The sequence below is a fragment of the Notamacropus eugenii genome, chromosome 1 (assembly GCF_028372415.1).
Source record: "Notamacropus eugenii isolate mMacEug1 chromosome 1, mMacEug1.pri_v2, whole genome shotgun sequence".
NCBI lineage: Eukaryota > Metazoa > Chordata > Mammalia > Diprotodontia > Macropodidae > Notamacropus > Notamacropus eugenii.
In genome coordinates, this window is record NC_092872.1 from 309,285,232 (window position 1) to 309,307,356 (window position 22,125).

The 22,125-nt window shown below is 34.6% G+C and overlaps 1 protein-coding gene across 5 annotated transcripts in view; it reads right to left on the reverse strand.

Annotated features, from left to right (window-relative positions):
* KLHDC1 (kelch domain containing 1) overlaps nucleotides 1–22,125 on the reverse strand; it is a 75,850-nt gene that overhangs the window by 35,656 nt on the left and 18,069 nt on the right. For 4 of the 5 annotated variants that reach the window (XM_072629469.1, XM_072629468.1, XM_072629467.1 and 1 more), the window contains exons 5-10: nucleotides 14,331–14,409; nucleotides 11,748–11,831; nucleotides 9,699–9,782; nucleotides 9,026–9,084; nucleotides 6,931–7,043; nucleotides 3,265–3,337 (exon numbers count right to left, since the gene is read on the reverse strand). In XM_072629469.1, coding sequence (XP_072485570.1) covers nucleotides 3,265–3,337; nucleotides 6,931–7,043; nucleotides 9,026–9,084; nucleotides 9,699–9,782; nucleotides 11,748–11,831; nucleotides 14,331–14,409 — 492 coding nt within the window. Of the gene's footprint in view, nucleotides 1–1,374; nucleotides 1,554–3,264; nucleotides 3,338–6,930; nucleotides 7,044–9,025; nucleotides 9,085–9,698; nucleotides 9,783–11,747; nucleotides 11,832–14,330; nucleotides 14,410–22,125 lie in introns of those variants that run through there. The other variant, XM_072629471.1, reaches the window with a different exon arrangement.

Genomic DNA, 22,125 nt, shown 5'->3' on the forward strand with positions numbered 1-22,125 from the left:
CTGTACATATTTTGGGTATTTAATAAATGTTACTGACAACAAAAGCAACCTCCCCAAAAAGACCAGCATTATTTAGTTTATTCAGTGCCTTAAATCAGGTAATTCTTTTTACAAATCCCTGCATAAAGGAGTGGAGCATTTTATATCTTGAAAGGGGTATGGGTCTCATAGCTTATATGGATCTCTAATTTCAAAGAGTACACTTAAGAACTAAAATGTGTTTTTTACTTATTTCACATGACTCACCAAGAACCAATTTCATAGTTTTACAGCAACATTATATTTCAGCAAGTTCCAACTCTCAGAAAAAAAGAATGCATGCAAAATTTAAAAACTTATTCTCCAATTTCAAGGAATAGTTAAAACTGTTTGATAAAGCCACTGAAAGTGCTTCTTGACAGCAGAGACTCTTTGAGAAGACTTTTATTATTTACTTACTAATTAATCAAAATACTATGGCAACAATCCTTAAAATAATAATATAATTTCTTATTTTTGTTACCATATAACTTGAGTAGATTAGGTTTTTTGGTTTGGCTTTCACAATTGTACATAATTTAAAAAATATATGTATATATATATGTAAATATATATATATTTTTTTATATATATAAAATTTGCACCTCAGACCAAATGATTTTTTCAAACACTGAAGCACGAATTCAATGGCCAGTGTGTACTTGAGACCATAGATCAGAACTAGGTCATGAGAGTTTAGGGAATATTCTGCCCAATTCTCCAATTCATAAATCAGAATTCAGGTAAATCTTCAGTAAAAACTCACCACAAATCTTTTTTTCTTAATTGATACATTTTGTTTTGACACAAGAGTAACTTCCCATTCCCCAGCCCCAACAACCACCACCCTAGCTATCCCAAGGCTTTTGAGGTACAAGGGAGAAAGATAAAATGGAAAAAAAAAAATCTGCTCATAAAGAGGGTGTAATTATCATGGAGAAGAAAATGTACCTTGGGAACAATCTTTGGGGCAGAACAATAATTCCTAAGGTACCTACTCCAATATTTTATTGAATATCTCTTAGGAACACAAAGGAAAACCTCAGAGGGTCAATAGTGTTAACTATTGTTCAGCATGTCTACTCAAATCAAACATAAACTCTGGTTCAAGAAAATTTTGGGGAGGAGACAAAAGAGATTTCTTCATATTGTATTTTCTGCTTTGTAAAGCCACAAGGGGAGAATTGGGCAGATTATATTTTGAACCACTTGGAAAAAATTAGCACAAACTGAATTTAGACAAACTAAATTCTCTCTTTTTCATTTAAAGAAATTTTTCAGTAAATATTCACTGTTCTCCTTACACTAAACTGTATCCCACCTTTTCTCTTCCTCACCTCATACCTGAAGATAGATCTGCCTCTGTCTTATCTGCCTTAGGAAAATTCTGGCCTGGACTTGGTCTTCGAAGAACACTGGAAAGCCTTTCCTGCCTTCATTTTGGTGACAGTCTAGCTTGCAACCTGATGTTTTTTTCTACAGACTCAGATAGTTTATGTCCTCTCACAGCTGCTCTAACTTATCACCTAAACATTCTAATAAAGCATATTATTTACATGACATATCAGCTGAATTAAAAGAAATCTTTTTACACAGAATAGCTCTTCTACCTAGAATTATATCAATAATAGTGTTGTTGCTCTAGTTAATCTCTTAATAAGTTCTTAACAAGGGCTGAAATATGACATCCAAAAAAATTAACTTTTTAAAAAATACATTTATTTCTACTACCAATCTTATAATTAACATCATAAATTAAGGAATAAAAAAAGACTGATTTTTCTAGATATGTTAAGAGGTACATCCTAACCAATTAATATAAAAAAAAACAAAGTAGGAATCACATTTCTATAGGCAAAGAAAACATCATAAATTTTCATTGTGCTTCTGCACTTGGTATATCATTAGTTAGTATTAAAGATTTTCAGCCCCTTCTGTCAAAGAGGTTAGTTAAACCTCAATTCATTATATAAAAAATACTAGAAAAATGATTATAATATTTACTTTGCTTCAATATGAATAACTTACAGTAGAAAAAATTTTCTCAAAGCTATGACATGAAAAATCTAAACCAAAGTCCATTATTAACAACAATTCTCATATTGCACTTAATTGACAATTTCATAGATTTAAGCTAACATAGTTTACTACTAATTATACTAGAAAAAACATAAAATAATATAACCTCAAAATGCTTTTTGTGGTCAAACATTATTTTCAAGATTTTATGATTTCTAATGTACTTCAAATTTTCTATTCAAGTAATTTGGAAGGATTAAATAGGTCACACAATTAAGTAGGAATGATACATAAGTAATACGCTTTTCCACAATCTGAATTTGAAAGTTTTGGGGGTGCTGGGACCCTGAGAATGCCAAGAAAGAGTTGCCTGGTATGAATTCACACTTAAGCCTTCTCTTAGTCAAAAGGCAAAAAGGTTTATTGTAACACTCTAGCAAAAGCAGGCAAGGATCCTTATGGGAACCCTGTGAGAGACTGAGGATGGTATGGGGGTTTATATGAAAAAGGAGCATGGGAAAGGAATGCCAGGGACATTAATTAGGTAATCTAAGGGTGTCTGTGGGAGCAACAGATGGGAAAGTGTAGGGAATGTACCAGATATTGAGGGAGTTGTCAGAGGCATGGACCTTGGGGATCTGGCAGGTGGAAGAGTCCTTGAGCCAAAAAGGGACAAAAATCCTTAGGCCAGGCAACCCTCTGTCTGTTCTGATATGACAATGTTCTTCAATGAGAGAAAATTTTCTCACTGGACATGGGCCTACTGAGAAATTAGGAGGCTTCCACAGACATGACCTTAGGGCTGGGGCCCAAGCACCCTATCAAATTGACCTAGATGCAAATTCTTCAACTGATTAACTTTAAAACTTTTCAAAAAGTAAATTCCTACTGCCACTCTAACCCATAAAAGAACACTTTAAATATAAATACTAAAAATAGCAATACTTTTCAGCATCTTACTGTTTATTGCCTTTATCAGATGGGATTATCCACTTAATCTAAAAGAATAACATACTCAACTATGCAACATAAATGAAATGTGGGTCAAAATATTCTAATAATGGACTATAATTTAACTATCAAATGAATTCTTCAGATAACTTCAAATTAATTAGAAAACATTCTGATATTTGTTTTTAAATTAACAAATATTCTGATTCCATACTATCCTTTAAAACTTTTCAAAACATTAAATTATTCCATTATGTGCTAACTTGTTAGACTTACCTAGGTCTTGTCTTAGGTAAATGTGTAAGCTGTCTCCAACCATTTGTTATCACATTGTGAATCCACCCATCACCTGTAATATTATGAGATATTAGAATAAAGCTTAAATCTCTTACATAGTTTTTATTTTTCTCTAATTTGTCTATCAACTTGCTAGGACATACATATATGAACATATATTATGCTAAGTATACTTAGCTGGACTAAACTGGACTGGACTGGACTAAAATAAATAGCTCATATAATAACGCAATGGCTCTTTACAATTTACAAAGTACTAAAAATTCATTCTGCTTAATTCACAGATCAGTGACCAGGAATGGAAAGACTGATTTAGAACAACAGGTGATGTTACAACATGCTGTGATTTAATAATTTGGTATTTTCTACATTTCCACAACTGTTGACATATCAGTAAATCACTACTCTATTATTCTCAAGAACTAGGAAGTATATCACTAAAGAATAATGTATATCCACATTTATATTAGCTTTCATTTTTGAATTTAATATTTCCTAATCAAAGTTAAATATCAAAAAATAACATTTCTATATACCCAGCAGAAAATAAAAGTGAAGTGTAAATCAAACTGTGAATCTCCATTTCATACCACTTGCTTAAAAAGTATATAATAAATTCCACAAATTACTTTTTAAAATTATCCTGCTTCTCTGAGCTTCTCTTCTAACGTCCTTCTGTTGTCTTTTGTATTTTAAAAATGTTTCCAATGATCCTCCTTTTTCTTGGCATAAAAATTGCCATTACCCCCTTACCCCTCTCTCCTCCCCTAAAAAAAAAAATCTCAATTAAAAAATAGAAGAAAAAAAAGAAACCTTTGTGACAGCATAAGCAAGCAAAAGGAATTCACACAGCAGCCACATCCAAAAATGAATGTCTCTGCACCTCGAATCCTCTGGCAAAGAGTGGCTAACATGTCACAGGTTCTCTAGAGACATAGTTGGACACTGCACTGATCAGAGATCTTCAGTCTTTCTAATGAGTTTTTTTTTTACAACATAGTTGACATAAATTGTTGCTATAAATTTTTGTCCTGGTTCTGCTCATTTCACTCTTCATCAAGGCATATTAACCAGGATCCTCTACAGTAGTCTCTTTTGTTGTTTTAATTGCACAATAATATTCCATTACATTTATATACTACAATTTCGTCAGCCATTCCCCAACTGATCAAATTCTATCACAGAATTCTAGTTCTTTGCTATTCTTCCCTCCAAACTTAATCCTTTCTTCAGGATCATGAACTTTGTTTTGCTTGCAGTTTCCTCCTGGGTAATTTATTCTCCCTCCCTGACCTATATTTTTTTACTTTTGAGTTTGACATATTTCTACACCAAACTCAGAGAAAGAGAGAGATGCTCACTAACCCATATTTTTCTCCATGTTTGTGTACCTTTCTAACGATGCATCCCATATATGAGAAATAGAAAGCTCTGCTCCTTCCTCCTTGTTATACTACTATATTCCTTTTACCTTCCCATCTCTTTCCCCGCTCAGAACAGAGCCAACATACTCATAGGTCTTCTGTTATTTCTTTTTAAATTTAGTTCTCAGTATTCTTTGCAGACATTAAGCTTCTGAAGAGTCACTTGATTCTTTTCCCTCATTAGGATGTTAGCACTGTATCATCATATCTCCCCTTTCAAATTTCTCAAATATATGCTCCTGACTGTGATGCTTTTTGTTACTTGAACTGTTTCTGTATGAATGTAGTACTTTTATTTGATGTGGCAACTCTGGATTAGGCTACTAAATTTCTGGGACTTGTCCTTTTGGGGTTTCCTTCAGGAGGTGATCATTAGAATTCTTTCTACCTTTACTTTGCCATCTGGTTCCAAAAGATCTATGTAGTTTTAAATTATTTTTTAACATGCAGTGTTTAACCTTTATTATGATTTCTGGGGAGTTTAATGACTCATAAACTATGTCTCCTTGACTTCTTTCCCATCAAATATTTTACACTTTCTTCTATTTTTCAGGCTTTTGGTTTTATTTTAATATTTAAAACATTAAAATATTGTTTTAATATTTCTTGCTCTCTCATGGAGCAATTCGTTTCTATTTGGTCTACTCAACTTTTCAAGGCATCTTGTTACTTGGGTAAGGTTTACTACTTTCTATTCCAATGGATCTCTATCACCTCCAAGATTAAATATAGAATCTTCTATTTGTCTTTTTTTAATTTAAAAAAATTTTCCCCACTTAATAGTATTTTATTTTTTCCAATTACATGTAAAGATAATTTTCAACATTCATTTTTATAAGATCTGGAGTTCTAAACACCCCCTGAATTTTTGAGAATTTGAACAGTGGGTCTTCAGAGGTCTCAATGGCATCTCAGGACAAGGTGCTAGGGTCCTTAAAGTCTTTGGGTGCCACTGTTGTTCCAGTCTAAGCACTGCCATGCTGCACTGTCAGGCAGTCAAAGGGTACTTATTAAGAGCCTACTGCTTCTAAGTGGAAATAGAAAGAAAAAAGAAAAAGACAGTTCCTGCCCTCAAGGAATTTCTAATCTAATGGGGAAGACAACATGAAAACAGCTATGTACAAATAAGTTATATGTCTGATAAAAAGAAAATAATCAACAGAGGGAAGGCAATAGAATTACAAGGGATTAGGAAAGTCTTCCTGTAGAAGGTGGGATTTTAGTGGGAAGCCAGGAAAGCCAGGAGGTAGGGATAAGGAGGAAGAACATTTGGGACTGCCAATGAAAATGTTCAGAGCCTAGAGATAGAGTCTCTTGTTCAAGAAGAACAAGAAATTAAGTGTCACTAGATCAAACAGCACCCATGTGTATTAGGAGACCGAGGGAAGGAAGTATTGTGTAAGGTTTAAAAAGACTGGAAAGATAAAAAGAGAACAGAAGAAGGTTCAGAGGGAAACACAGATAAACAGAGCTGCTTTAAGACTAACATACTGAATTTATTATTGTATTTATAAAAAGGAAAAAGGGTGGACATGATAGAGATTCTTAGTTTCATATGCAATTGTTTGTTCTTTCTCTAAGGAAATGTTCATGTTTGTTGGTACCTGTCAAGTTCATAATAACAAAATATTTAAATTAAAAAAGGACACTTAAGAAGGAAATTCAGAAGGGGACATGAACAGGGCAATTTTATTACTAAACTTAAGATATATTTTTAAAAAACAAACTATCAGAAGTTCATGGTTTCAAATACAATCCTCTTTTTTTCTTACTTATACACCAAAATGTCCATGTTTATTGATTACTAAGTTTATAATAAAAATTAAATTTTAAAAAGGTTTTTGAAGCATAAATAGAAAACTGGCTCATTAAAATCTCCTTCATTGAGCCTCCTGGAAAACATACTAAGTTTCTAATCCCCTTCCAATCCCTACTTTGATCAAATGTATGTCAATTTCCATTTTGGAAGCAGGGGGAAAAGGTCTAAAGTTAAATTCCTGTTCTGCATATGACAATCTGTGTATTACTACAAAATGCATTCTACATCTAAAATTTAATGGCCCTCATGTGTGTGGGGAAAAATAATTAGAAAGGTGAAAAAAAACTGGGAAGAGATCATAGAGAATAGGTACAAAAGAGAAAAAGAAAAACTAATGACAACTAAAAGTTAAAAGGGAAATAGTAAGATACCAACTGGGAACTAAATTGCATTTTTACTCACTTAGAGGAATATTCTCTGCACTTAATCCACCAAACAGAAAAAGCTGATCATCAGCAATTGGTGTCAGAGTATGCCAAGACCGATGTTTTGGTTTTTCTCCATTAGTATGAATTCTGCATTGAAAGGGAAAAAATTAAGGACAGTGCTTTAATCATATTGAACAAAAGAAAGGGCTTGAATTATCTAGTAATTTTTTTAAAGTCACTATTTCTTTGAAAAATCCAACTAGATATGAAAATTTTCAAAATAATCTCTATTACCTCTTCATACATCACAGAAATAGGTGTCAAAACATTTCAAACTCACGTTTGTCTATTCATATAACCATTTCTGTTTCTCTAAGTGTTCACTGGTATAAAATGGCCTATTGGTCCTAGTATATTTTCCTAAGGTTACCTATACCATATTCCTTTTCAAAATAAATTGTTATTGATCTTTGGTTTTTTTTACCTCACCACAATTTTTCTCAGTATCCTTTCCATCCCCAATTCCAGACACCCATCCCATATAACAAAAAGTTTTTAAAGAAAAAAAAAGAAAGGAGAAGGATTGGCAAAACTGATCAATATGTGAGTTTAGAAAAGAATGAAAGGAGAGACAATAGAGATACTTAACATACCATTCTCATTGAAGAGAAATACAGGATGACTGCTAGTGAGAATGGTAGGATCAAATGAGAGTTTTTTTTAAGGATGGAGGAGAATAATTATTGTAGGCAGCATAACTTAGATACTGATTCATCATTTAGACACTGAGTCAAAACTCAGATATTATGATCTATGATAACAACAATACCATGACCCACATAGGACTGTTACATGATCAAAACATAAACTTATGTTTGTGCATAACATTGGCTCAATGCCCAAGCTCATTACTGAGCAGAAAACCAAAAATATCCACCAATCAGTAGTTCTGTGCTCTCTGGCTCCTCCTCCCTTTTCCTGTTTTCTATAATTTACCACAGGGATTTTTGAGGTTCTTTTGCAGAGACTCACCATTGGTCTGGCTGCCATCCCAGACTGATGATTATGTGAATTCTTAGCAGGGATCCATCATATTGGCACCCAATATAAGTAACCCAATTGATTAAACTCCTACCTAAAATCAATAGGAGCTCCCTGGTCTCTTCCTTTGGTATAGAATTTGTCCCACTGTTTGTGGGGGGAGAGGCAGGATTCCCTAGGTGGCGGAATTCCAGACCTTACCCCACAGTCACAGGATCTGTCATCTTGTAACCACTAACCTATATCAGCAACTGGTCTCAGCTAGGTTCACCTCTGGAAGGCAGGTTCAGTTGGTTGCCTGTACAGCTAGTAACTATGTAATTAAAAACACAGGCTGAATACTTATCCCTGTCCATATACTATAAATACACAAATATACATATGCATACATATATGTATACACACATACATACATATTGATGGAACTAAAGCCAAATCAAATATAAAAGTGATTTGGGGAGTTATTTATATGCATTTTTAAATTATATGCTTTATATTTAACATGGGCAGTTAAATATCTCTCAACATTTTTTAACATGTTATTCGCTATGCATTAAACCTAGCCTTCTAAATTTTACATTTCCTTAATCTTTCCCAATTGGCAACTGGAACCACATCTAACTCTCAGCTGGATATTGAGAACCCCAAATCTGCCTCTTCTGGAAGTATTCCAGAGGCCCCTCTACTCTGACTCTTGGACCCACTATATTCTAGATCTAGAGATCATCTCAGCTGCGATTACTCCCTAACATCCTCAGGACTTTGTCTTCTAAATCTTACTTTGTCTGCCAGAAACTAAATATTTTCTTTTATTCATTAAATCCCTCTTTTATGCATTTTCACACTCAATTAAAATGGGAGCTACTTGACAGCAGGGATCATCTCAATTTTCTATTTGTATCCCCAATGCTTATCACATAGTAAGAGCTTAATAAATACTTTTCTATTCCATTCCATTTTGTTATCAGTTTAAACTGAGCAATAAACTCCAACCATTCCCCTTCACCTCCAGTGAAATCCTCCCTACTGTTATTCTCAGTAGTAAAAATAAAAAATTTCAAACCATCATATTGCTATTTCAAACTTACCTTCCAGACCAAGTCCAAGTATCTAAGTTCAGACAGTGTAAATCATTCATCCTAGTTTGCTAAAATTAAATTAAATTAAATTAAATTAGGTGGTGAACTACATCATGTATTTTCTAAATATTTATATTGCAAATCCTCACATCATTATAAGGAAAGCATTACAAACTTTAAAGTGTGATACATATGAGTGTACATGTGTATAAAGATATATGTTTATGTGTTTAAGATCACAAATATAATAAGTGATTTCTTTTTAGATTCTATGAAAGAATCAGATGATTAAAAATGGGATACAGTTAAATTCCACAGCAATGGAACATAGAAAAGTGGAAATAGAGCTTACATTAGTAATATTAAATATAAGATGCAGGTAACTTAAGACAGAAAAAAAACTGTACTTAAAGTATTAAGGATGAAGATTTGAGAAAGAACACTGACAAGGGTTTTAAATATGAAAATAAAATTTCCCTCCCTTTAAAAAATAGGAATGTATACATATATCTGAGACTCTTTGTATTTAAGTCTTGCGTGGAAGGAGAGGGATAAACTAGCTATAGGTCACTTTTATACCTAAATTTTTAAAAAATATATAATTTTCATCACTATTTGGCTAGAGGATATTACAAAGATCTTCATAAAGCAAAACCACCTTTTTCATTGAAAATACACTAACCAATACTCGTCCTCCAAAAATATAGCCTTTATTTCCAAGTACTGCACATGTGTGAGCTGCTCGAGGCTGTGGTGGAATTCCATTCTGTAACATATATAAATAGAACATCATATCTGAAACTTTAGCCTTGAATATATACAAAATTTTGAAATGTGTTACAGAACATATTAACAGTTACACAACTACTTTATACATCATAAAAAAGACTGACAAAAACCATTTACATAAATGAGTAGTTAAAAATACATTCTAAAAAGTACTAATTATACATAAACGCCAGTATTTAAGAATGACTATCTCTGTAGTCTGTCTTTTCTCCTCACATATTAAAGATTTATCTGTCCTCATCAGTCATTCTGGCTTATGAATGGCAAAATCATTACTAACTAGTCTCACTAAAGATATATGAGGATTTTCAGAGCCAAATCAATTATAAATAGCTATCCTTAGGAAAGGAAGGATGCCTGAAAATCCTCTGGCTTAGTCCAAGAGAGGATATGTCTTTGATTAAAAGTACAATACCACCAGGAAAGGCTAATTAATACCTTAATCCTTGTAAACCATGTGTATATTGATGTGAACGAGTTAGGACTTATCAGAGGAAATGAGGGTAACAGGAAGAAAAGCTAGTAGAAAATTTTCCTGCTTTACAATTTTGCCTGCCACTAGAAAAAACTAACATACATTTTTTTTAGTTAAGCAGCAATCTGAAAGTTTTAGCAACAACTAGTTCTTTGGCTGAGAGGTAGACTACCCCTGGGATGGGATATTTATGTTCATTACATTCATTATCACAACTCTAAGCTTTTCAGTCCTACAGGAATTTCAGGATTTTTCATTCTTCTGTTCAAGTAGTCATAAGTTAAGCAATTACTAATTCAGATGCTTCTTGAGATATACTTGTGACTTTATTTTAAAATTATGGTGTTAATAGAATAATACCTCTATTAATGAAAAAGATGTGTTCTAGTAACATACTATTCTAAAAGATTATATACTTTGTTGCCAGAGACAGGAATAATACAGGTGGTATAAAGGTCCAGCATCAGAGAAGATGAATAATGGCACAAAATCACCATTAAACATTAAACTGAAGTTACATTTAAATATGGACCTGAAAGTACCATGGCAAAGTATGGGGAGGAGATGCATTAAATTTAATTGAGAAATTCTAACCTGTGTTTAGGTAGGGAAGGAAAGAATTGGCCTCAAGAAAGAAATCTCCTTATCTATGCTAAGGTGGGTTGGTTGCCAGGTCCCAAAAGCCAGTAACAGACTGGCTTACACAGACCCCTTCATCTCCAACAACTCCAAAGAAGAGAACTTTAGCTTCATACCACTTTCAAGCAGTCCTTACTTCTCCAAATTTCCCCTTATTTGCTCTCTAATGCCTGAAATTGGATTTTCATTCCACAATTAAAATAAGTCTTTCAATAAAAGTACTGGTTGAGGCAACATGCTGAAGGGAATTCACACTAAATAGTAATTCATTAAAAATATAAAGACTGATGAATTTTCTCATTTTGGGTAGTCAAGAAAATAAAGTACAAAGGGCACTGAGAATCTCACCTAAAATAAATCACAATATGGGAAAAGGCAAAGTGTAAAGATTGTTTCACCCTCAATTAGGAAAGACAAATGGAAGTTATGCTGAAAAGTACTTGGGTCATTTCTTATAATGAATGTTTACAGATCTGCTTCCCATGATTTAAGTTGTTTTTTTTAATGGACTTTATCATATAAAGAAACACGAGTTTCTAAAATTCTGTTAAAATGAAGTACCACTATAATCAAAGAGCAGGAAAAGAGGATGAAACATCTTTAAAGATCTTTTCTTCAAAAAAACAACCTCATTTGTGAAAGGATTTGTTCTACACTACTGACAAAGGTACTTAGGTGAACTACTTTATACTAATGACAACTCAATAACTAAGATCTAAATTATCCGTTAGAAAATGAAATTTGATGAACTGTCACTACTAAAGAGAAAAATAAATAATGGATATAAATAAAGAAAAAGAATACAAAATTAAAGTTGATTTTACTCACTTTAATTTCTGGTTGAAACCAAGTCTGTGTGTTTGTATCAAAAACATGAACATCGTTATGCCAACCCCAGAATATCTGTCCTTCCTAAAACAAAAAAAAAGTAAATAAGAGTTTACTTCTTATAATACCTTTAAATTTATGAATATATAAGACTAAATAAATAATCAAATTATTATTATTATTATTATGGTCATAAAACCAATGACTATATAAATTTTAAAACTTAGAATAGGCACTATATAAAAATGAACTTTTAAATATCTTATTTATTCAACTGTCTTTTTTTTCAGTTTGGAAGAGGCTACTAAGCCAACTGTTTGGATCAAGTTTCCCCTAAGAAAGGGATATAGAGAATCTAAAATTTATCTGATAAATTTAGCCTGAATAAGAACAGAATCATAAAATCTCAGTAGGAAGGGACATCAAAGGCCATCTAATATGACCTGTATCTAATCAAGAATACCCTCTACAGTACACCCAAATGATCATCCAAGTCCTTGGTTAGAGACTTTTAGTGAGGGAAAGCCCACTACCTCTCAAAGCCAAACATTCTACTTTTGGATAGCTCTAAACTTTAGGAAGTTTGGGTTTGTTTTTTTTTTTTTTGAAAACATCATGACTAAACAACTCTTTTCAATGTCCACCCATTGTTCCTAGTAGACAAGCAGAACAAGTCTTCTTTCCACATAACGATCTTCCAAATATTTACAGGATTATTGGATTTAGAGCTGGAAGTGACCTTAGAGATCATATGGTCCAACTTCCTTATTTTACAGATGAGGAAATTCAGGCCCAGAGAAAGTAAGCGACTTGCCCAAAGCCAGACAGGTAGTAAGTATCATAGCTGGGATTTGAACCCAGGTGCTCAAACTTCCAAATCCAGAACTCTTTCCACTACACCATGCTGCCGATATTATGTGCCCCCCTAAGTTGTCTCTTCTCCAGGCTAAATATCCCCAGTTCCTTCAACTGATCCTGATCCTCATAGGGCATGATCTTGAGGCCCTTCACCATCCTGGTCACCCTCCTCTGGACGCTCTCCAGCTTATCAATGTCTTTCCTAAAAAGTCTTCCCACAGCCTGGGTGCCTCAGACACACTAATACACTGTTGATGGAGCTGTGAATTGGTCCAACCGTTCTGGAAAACAATTTGGAATTATGCGAAAAAAGTCACTAAACTGTTCACACTCTGTGACCATATACTAAATATTCATAGCCTCATTCTTTTTGGAAGTAAAAAACTGGAAACAAAGTAGGAACCTATCAACTGAAAAATGGCTGAACAAACTGTTATTGTATAAAAATGTAATGAGATATTATTATGCCATAAGACATGGTGGATATAGAGAAATTAGAGAAATATAAGATTTGCATGAACTGATCTTCATGTAAAGAAAACAAGACCAGGAAAACATACCATGATTACAATAATGTAAATGAAAACAACACTAAAAAGAGGTTAAGTCTAACTAACTGCAATGACCAACCTTAGTCCCAAAGAATAAATGATGAAACATAATTCCCCTCCCTCAGAAGAAATGGGGAAGTCATGGGGAGGGGGACTGGGCAGGGCAGGGAGAACAGGAGTATGAAATCTTGTATATACTGTAGGCATAGTTTCTTCCTGGGTCAGTTTTGTTTAACTGTTACAAAGGAGGACTTGGGGCTGGGGACGGTATATCAGGCAAGGATTGTGATGCAGAACAACAAAAAGTATCAATAAAACTTTAATAAAGCAAAATGTAGTGCCCAAAACAGAACACAACACTCCAGTTACAGTCTGATCATTACTACACGAATATTATCAACCTGGTCCTGGACACTATACTTCTCTTAATGCAACTCAATATTACATTTTAGTATTTTTAGCCATTGTATCCTACTGAAATACACAAAGCCTTTGGTTGCACAGGCCCTTAAATTAATGGACAGAGAAGTCAACTCCATACTCTGAAAATTACAAACAAATTAAGGAAAAGTGAATATCTAAGGAAACACTCTGGCTTCAAAAACTTTAGGAGATATTCACTAGTTTTACTAAGTGAGAAAAAAAACTAGTGATTTTACTGAAGAAAAATATATTTAGATTCAAACAAATTTAAAACTACAATATTAATTTTTAAAATCAACAAACCCTAAAAATTTGTCTTATAAATAATGATGTATTTAATGTATTTAAAATGATTCCCTTGCTCCAAGAGAAGGGGATGATTACTCTTGCATCTTCAAGTTCCTCAGACAGTAAGGAGTCATTCTGGCTCATGAGTAAATCTAATGGCTAAACAAGTGTACATCTGTTTAATGATTATATGTGAGTAGATTCTTTTAGTTGCGATACTGCTACCATCTCTCTGCTCAGCAGCAATGTCTTTGAATGGTTTTTGAAGCAAGAAAAACAAAAGTGCTTTGCAGGCAGGTGTAAATAGGCCATCATTAGATTTAAATCTAGCTTCCAGGCAAAACTCTTATTGTCTAGAATGCATATTGTTAGTTCCCAGGAATGAAAAGAAGGTCCACTTTTTCTGAATCCATTAAGCCTCCTCTTAAAACAAGTAAAAAATATAGTGAGTAAGATTTCTTACCCAAGATGCATCATGAACATCAAAACAGTCTTGGAGTTCGCTGTGTTTCCTACACCCATAACCACCAAAATATATTAACCTAAAAAGAAAAATATAACAGTAGAACAATGGGTAGGAGGGAAATGGATGAAAGTTAACCAAATTCCTCAAAAAACAGAGGTTATTAGTGATGAATTAAGATTATGGGAAATTACAATCTATTAAATAGCCTTCACTTTCCTCCTGAACTCCAGTCCCATGTCACCAAATGCCTGATAATAACAACTAGACATCCCAAAGAAATCTCAGACCCAACAGATGCAAAACTGAAATTATTTTCTTTCCCCCCAAGCTTAACTTCTTTCTGACTTCTTTTCTGTTGAGGATACTATCATCCTCCTAGTCACTCAAATTCACAATTTCAGAGTTATCCTCAACTTTTTACTCTACCTCACTCTGTACTGCCAGTCACCAAGTCCTGTCAATTCTACCTCCACATCTCTGACATGTCTTCCCTTCCTTTCATTTATACCACAGATCAGTTCAGGATCTCATCATCTCTCACCAGAACTATCGCATTAGGAACAAATAAGAACTTCTCTGTTTGGAATATAAAACCCTTCATAACCTGGCTCCAAAGTCCCTTTCCAAAATTATACATATATTATTCCCTTTTGAGCAGTCTTCAATCCAGCCAAACCGATTTTCTTGCTGATCCACATACACAGCATTCCACCTTTCATTTCTGCTTCTGCATAGGCTGAATCCCATGCTTGAAATACACTCTTTTCTTACCTATTTTACTACAAATTCAGTATGTTTTTTGCTGTAGTATGTTTCCATCAAAGCTCAACTCATGTCACCCCCTATATGACACACATCACAGCAGCAAATGCTTCACACCCAAAGAACATAATGCTTTGTATATTCTTATCCTTTAACATGTTATATCCCCCAAAAGGATATGAACTCCTTGAGGTCAGGGACTGTTTATTTTTCTATTCATATCTCCAGAACTTAGCACAGAGTCAATGTTTATTGACCGATTGAATGAAATCCTTTTTAAGGATTAAGGCAGGTTAAGCCTTAGAAATATGAAGTCAGAACATTTTTGTGACATCCAAGAGGAAACCTTAGTTATTTTTTTAATAAGCCTTTGGTGTCTAGAAAATCTTCATGCAGAACGTAGAACTCAACAGCTCTGCTTTACTATTACAACCTTATATTACATGATAAAACTTAAAGTTATGTGTCACGTAGCTGGAGTCCACTAAAATAAATGTAGTCTCTTCCCTTTTGTAATTGTCAAGTGTAGCAGGATCAATATCTAGGACTGGAAAGTCACTACCATGTAGACTAGTTTTTCCTTAAAAAGGAAACTAAATCATCCTCAAGACCTAATTGGCCCAGGGCACTAAAGTTCAAGTTATTAATATATCTTCTTGGTCTTCCAGGGCATAACATGCCCCATGCAAAAGCAGTCAGCTCTTCTACTCCCTTCTTCTATGCAAGTCAAAACACCTGACTAGACATGTCTCCATATGGAGCTGTGAGCTATGAACTGAAGATGTATATGAGCTGAATATCCTTCCCATACAAGTTAATTAAATTTCCTTTAAAAAAATTATATAGTCTATGTGTGTCTCATTTTGTTCCAAACTTAAACACGAACTATAGGACTCTTAGTCAGGCCTGGCCCAGAAACTGAGAAGAAGGACAACAGAAAGTAAAGAGATTCCAGGTGATCCCAGAAATCTGGTACACTGTGGTTGCCATGCTTTTGGAGGTATACCATAAATCCTCTCAATTGGACAAGGAGACCCCCACCAGGTGGGATTAGCACAGTGGGTATACAGAGACGCTAATAAAGGTACAGCCAAAGCTAGCTTTCCTACCTGTTGCTAATATCCCTAGAAAAGTTGGATTAAGAGCTAAGATGGTGGAATAAAGGCAGGGATTCACTTGAGTTCTCCCCAAACCCCTTCAAATACCTGTAAAAATGACTCTAACAAATTCTAGTTCACCAGAACCCACAAAAAGATAGAGTGAAACAAATTTCCAGCCCAAGACAACCTGGAAGGTAGACAGGAAAGGTCTATTACACCAGGCTAAGAGAGGAACACAGCCCAGTGCGGGCTGTGCCAGCACAGACCAGGCCCCAGCAAACCAGGCACAGGCCTAAAGGACTGAATCACTGGCAGCTGTGGAGGTTTCCAAAATTCTCAACCCACAAACACCAAAGAAAACTTAGGTCAGTAGGAAAAGTCTATTTGACCTGGGTGAGAGAGTAACACAGTCCAACCCCAGACCCAGCACAGCCCCAGGGCAGCAGCAATGGCAGCAGCTGCTTCCAGAGCTCTCAGTCAATAGTCAGAAGGGGATTAAACAACTGGTCAGAAGGAGATTACAGGGGGTCTCCTTGCTGGGACTGAGGTAGGACTCTGTTACTAGGCCCATACTTGGTTCTAGGTCACAGTACTGGATGGCAGTCCCAGGGCAAGGGGGGCCACAGGCATAGCAGAGGTTGTAGCAGCAGTGGAGAGGGTCACTCACAGATCACAGCATAGGCCAGGAGAGGAGTAAACACCTCTCCTTAGATGATACTACCTTGGAAGAACTAAAAACCTAAAGGTCCCTGGAAGTATTTCTGGAAACAGCTGTGCAAACCCCCTGACACTCAGGACAGTATGCCGTCCACACTGGAAGCAGAACCCTAACTTAACAAAGAGTTAAAAAGTCAAGTAATTGGCTGGGAAGATGAATAAATAGTGGAAAAAAAACTCAGACTATAGAAACTTACTTTGGTGACAAGGAAGACCAAAACATACACTGAGAAAAAGACAACAAAATCAAAGTTCCTATGTCCAAAGCCTCCAAGAAAAATATGAATTGGTCTCAGGTCATGGAGGAGCTCAAAAAGGATTCTGAAAATCAAGTAAGAGAAGAAGAGAAAAAACTGGGAAGAGAAATAAAAGTGAAGCAAGAAAATCATGAAAAATGAGTCAACAGCTTGCTAAAGGAGACCCCAAAAAATACTGAAGAAAAAAACAGACCAACAGTCTTAACAGTCTTAAAAAATAGACTAGACCAAATGGCAAAAGAAGTTCAAAAAATTAATGAGGGGAAGAATTTCTTTAAAAGCAGAATGGGCCAACTGGAAAAGGAAGTCCAAAAGCTCACTGAAGAAAATAATTCCTTAAAAATTAGAATGAAGCAAATGGAAGCTAATGACTCTATGAGAAATCAAGAAATTATAAAGCAAAACTAAAAGAATGAAAAAATAGAACACAATGTGAAATATCTCAGTGGAAAAACAACTGACTGACCTGGAAAATAAATCCACAAGAGAGAATTTTAAAATTATTGGACTACTTGAAAGCTATAATAAAAAAAAAAAAGAACCTAGATATCATCTTTGAAAAAATTATCAAGGAAAACTGCCCTGATATTCTAGAAGCAGAGGGTAAAATAGAAATGAAAGAATCCACCTTCTACCTAAATTAATTTACTTATTTAGTGCCATACCAATTAAACTAGCAGATAATTATTTTCTAGAGCTAGATAAAATAATATCAAAATTCACTTGGAAGAACAAAAGGTCCAGAATATCAAAGGGACTAATGAAAAGAAATGCTTGGGAAGGTGGCCTAGCGCTACCAGACCTCAAATTGTACTATAAAGCAGCAATTATCAAAACCACCTGGTATTGGCTAAGAAACAGAGAGGTAGACAAGTGGAATAGACTTGGCACTCAAGACACAGTAGGCAAGGAATATAGCAACCTCCTGTTTGATAAACCCAAGGACCCTAGCTTCTGGGATAAGAACTCACTGTTTGACAAAAATTGCTGGGAAAACTGGATAACAGTGTGGTGGAAATTAGGCATAGACCCATACCTGACACCGTACACAAGAATAAAGTCCAAATGGGTACATGATTTAGGTATAACGATTGATACCATGAATTAACTGGAGAAGCAAGGAATGGTGTATTTATCAGATTTATGGAGAAGGGAAGAATTTTTTACTAAAGAAGAGATAGAAAGCATTATGAAATGCAAAATGGATAATTTTGATTACATTAAACTGAGAAGTTTTTGCACAACCAAACCCAATGCAACCAAAATTCGGAGGGATGTAGTAAATTGGAAACGAATTTTTATGGCTAAGCTCTGGGATAAAGGCATCATTTCTAGAATGTATAGAGAACTGACTCAAATGTATAACCATACAAGTCATTCCCCAATTGATAAGTGGTCAAAGGATATGAACAGGCAATTTTCAGAAAAAGAAATTAAAGATATCTATAATCATATGAAAAAATGCTCTAAATCACTTTTCATTAGAGAGATGCAAATCAAAACAACTCTGAGGTACCACATCACACCTATAAGATTGGCAAACATGACAGAACAAGAAAATGATAAATGCTGGAGAGGATGTGGGAGAGTTGGAACACTAATTCATTGTTGGTGGAGCTGTGACCTCATCCAACCATTCTGGAGAGCAGTTTGGAACTATGCCCAAAGGGCTACAAAAATGTGCATACCCTTTGACCCAGCAATATTGCTACTAGGACTGTATCCCCAAGAGATCATAAAAATGGGAAAGGGTCCCACATGTACAAAAATATTTATAGCAGCACTCTTTGTAGTTGCCAAAAACTGGAAGTCAAGGGGATGCCCATCAATTGGGGAATGGCTGAATAAATTATGGTATATGAATGTAATGGAGTACTATTGTGCCATAAGAAATGATGAACAAGAAGACTTCAGAGAGGCCTGGAAGGACTTATATGATCTGATGCTGAGTGAAAGGAGCAGAACCAGGAGAACTTTGTGCACAGCAACAACCACAGTGTGCAAGAGTTTTTTCTAGTAGACTTGGAATTTTGTAATAATGTAAGAACTTATTTTTAAAAAAATCCCAATGGTGGTTTTCTAAGGCAAAACGCCTTCCATACTCAGAGAAAGAAATATGGAAGTCATTCACATAATGTAGCAGATGTTTGTGTGTGTGTGTGCTTTTGTGTATCATGTTTTGATTTGTTATATGATTTTTTCCATTTATTTTAGTTCAACTATATAGCATGACTATAGTGAAAATATACTCAATAGGAAAGTATATGTAGAACCTATACAGAATTGTGTGCTGTCATGGGGAGGGAGGGGGGTAGTGAGGGGTAAGTGTGGGGGGGATAAAATCTTAATTGTATGGCAGTGATTGTAAAACATTAAAAAATAATAATAATAAAATAAAATTAAAAAAAAAAAGAATCCACCAATCCCCTCCAGAAAGAGATCCAAAGATGAAAACTGCCAGGAATATTCTAGTCAAATTCCAGAGTTCCCAGTTCAAGGAGAAAGTATCACAAGCAGCCAGAAAGAATCAGTTCAAGCACTGTGGAACCACAATCAGGATAACACAAGATTTAGCAGCTTCTTTTTCTTTTCTTTGGCAGCTTCTTTTTTTTTAATTAATTAATTTTTCATTTTCAACATTGACTTCCATAAGATTTTGAGTTCCAAATTTTCTCCACATCTCTCCCCTCCCACCACCCCAAGATTCTATGAAATCTGATACAGGCTCTACATACACACTCATATGAAACCAATTTTCACATTAGTCATGTTATAAAAAAGTAGAACAAATGGGAGAAACCACAAGAAAGAAGAAAAAAACAAAAAGAAAAAGAGAGAGAGAAAATAATATGCTTCAATATGCATTCAGACTCCATAGCTCTTTTTCTGGATATGGACAGTATTTTCCATCATAAATCCCTTGGAGTTGTCTTTGATTCTTACCTTGTTAAAAAGAGATAAGTCTGTCAAAGTTAGTTATCGCACAATGTTGACTATTACTATATACAATGTTCTCCTGACTCTGCTCACTTCATTCAGCTTCAATTCACATAAGTCTTTCCAGTTTTTCAGAAGTCCGTTTGCTTATTGTTTCTTATATCACCATAGTATTCCATTATAGTTATATACCACAACTTGCCCAACCATTCCCCAACTGATGGGCATCCCCTCAATTTCCATTTCTTTGTCACCACAAAAAGAGCTGCCATAAACATGTTTATACATGTGGGTCCTTTTCCCATTTATGTGATGTCTTTGGGATAAAGACCTAGAAGTGGTATTGCTGTATCAAAGAGTACATACAGTTTTATAGCCCTTTGGGCATAGTTCCAAATTGCTCTCCCAAAGGGTTGGAAAGGTTAACAACTCCACCAAGAATGCATTAATGTTTCAATTTTCTCACATCTTCTCCAGTATCTATCATTTTCCTGATATGTTACCCAATCTGACAGGTGTGCTGTGGTACCTCAAAGTTGTTTTTAATTTCTCTAACCAATAATGATTTAGAGCATTTTTTCATATGACTGTAGGGAGCTTTAATTTCTTCATTTTAAAACTGCTGGTTCATAACCTTTGACTATTTATCAATTAGGGAATGACTTGTATTCTTATAAATTTGACTCAGTTCTCTATATATTTCAGAAATGAGGCCTTTATCAAAGACACATTCTTTCCTGGTTTTCTGCTTCTCTTCTAATCTTGGTTGTATTGGCTTTGTTTGTGCAAAAACTTTTCAATTTAATCTAATTAAAATTATTCATTTTGCATTTCATAATGTTCTCTATCTCTTGTTTGGTCATAAATTCTTCTGTTCTTCACAAATCTAATAGGCAAACTATTGCGTGCTCTCCCATTTTACTTACAGCATTAATTTTTATATCTAAATCATGTGCCCATTTTGACTTTAATTTGGTATAGGGCATAAGATATTGGTCTATGCCTAGTTTCTGCCACATTATTTTTCAGGTTTCCCAGCAGTTTTTGTCAAATAGTGAGTTCTTATCCCAGAAGCTGGATTCTTCAGGTTTATTAAACAATAAGATTACTCCAGTCAATGATTACTGTGTCATGTGCACCTCACCTATTCCGCTGATCCACTACTCTACTTCTTAGCCAGTCCCAAGTACGTTTTATGATTACTGCTTTATAATACAGTTTTAGATCTGGTATGGCTAGGCTACCTTCCCTTGCATTTCTTTCATTAATGCCCTTGATATTCTGGACCTTTTGTTCTTCCTTTGCTATTATTTTTTCTAGCTCTATAATAATTTTTTGGTAATTTGGTATGGCACTGAGTAAGAATTAATTTAGGTAGAATTGTCATTTTTATTATATTAGCTCAGCCTACCCATGAGCAATTGATATTTTTCCAATATTTAGATCTGACTTTATTTAGCAGTGTCTACATTAAGGGACTGGAAAGCTTGAAATATGATATTCTGGAGGGCAAAGGAGCCAGAATCAAAACCAAGAATCACCTACCCAGCAAAACTGAGTATAATCTATAAAGGGAAGAAACTGATATTCAATGATGTAGAGGAATTTAATGCATTCTTGAGAAAAAAGAAATCCAGTAAATGTAAGAGAAGTATGAAAAGGCAAACAAAAAAGAGAAATCATAAGGGACTTATTGAAGTGTTTACATTCCTACATGGAAAGATGATATCTGTAACTCATGAGACCTTTCTCACTATTAGGGTAGTTGGAGGGAATATATATAGACAGAAGACACTGGGTGAGTAGAATATGAAGGGATGATATCTAAAAAATAAAATTAAGGGGTGAGAGAGAAGAATGTACTGGGAAAAGGAAAAAGGGAGAGGTAAACTATGGGGTAAACTATCTCACATAAAAGAGGCAAGAAAAAGCTTTTACAGTGAAGGGAAAGAGGGGGGAGGTAAGAGGGAATGAGTGAAACTTACTCAGAATTGACTTAAGGAGCGAATAACATACACA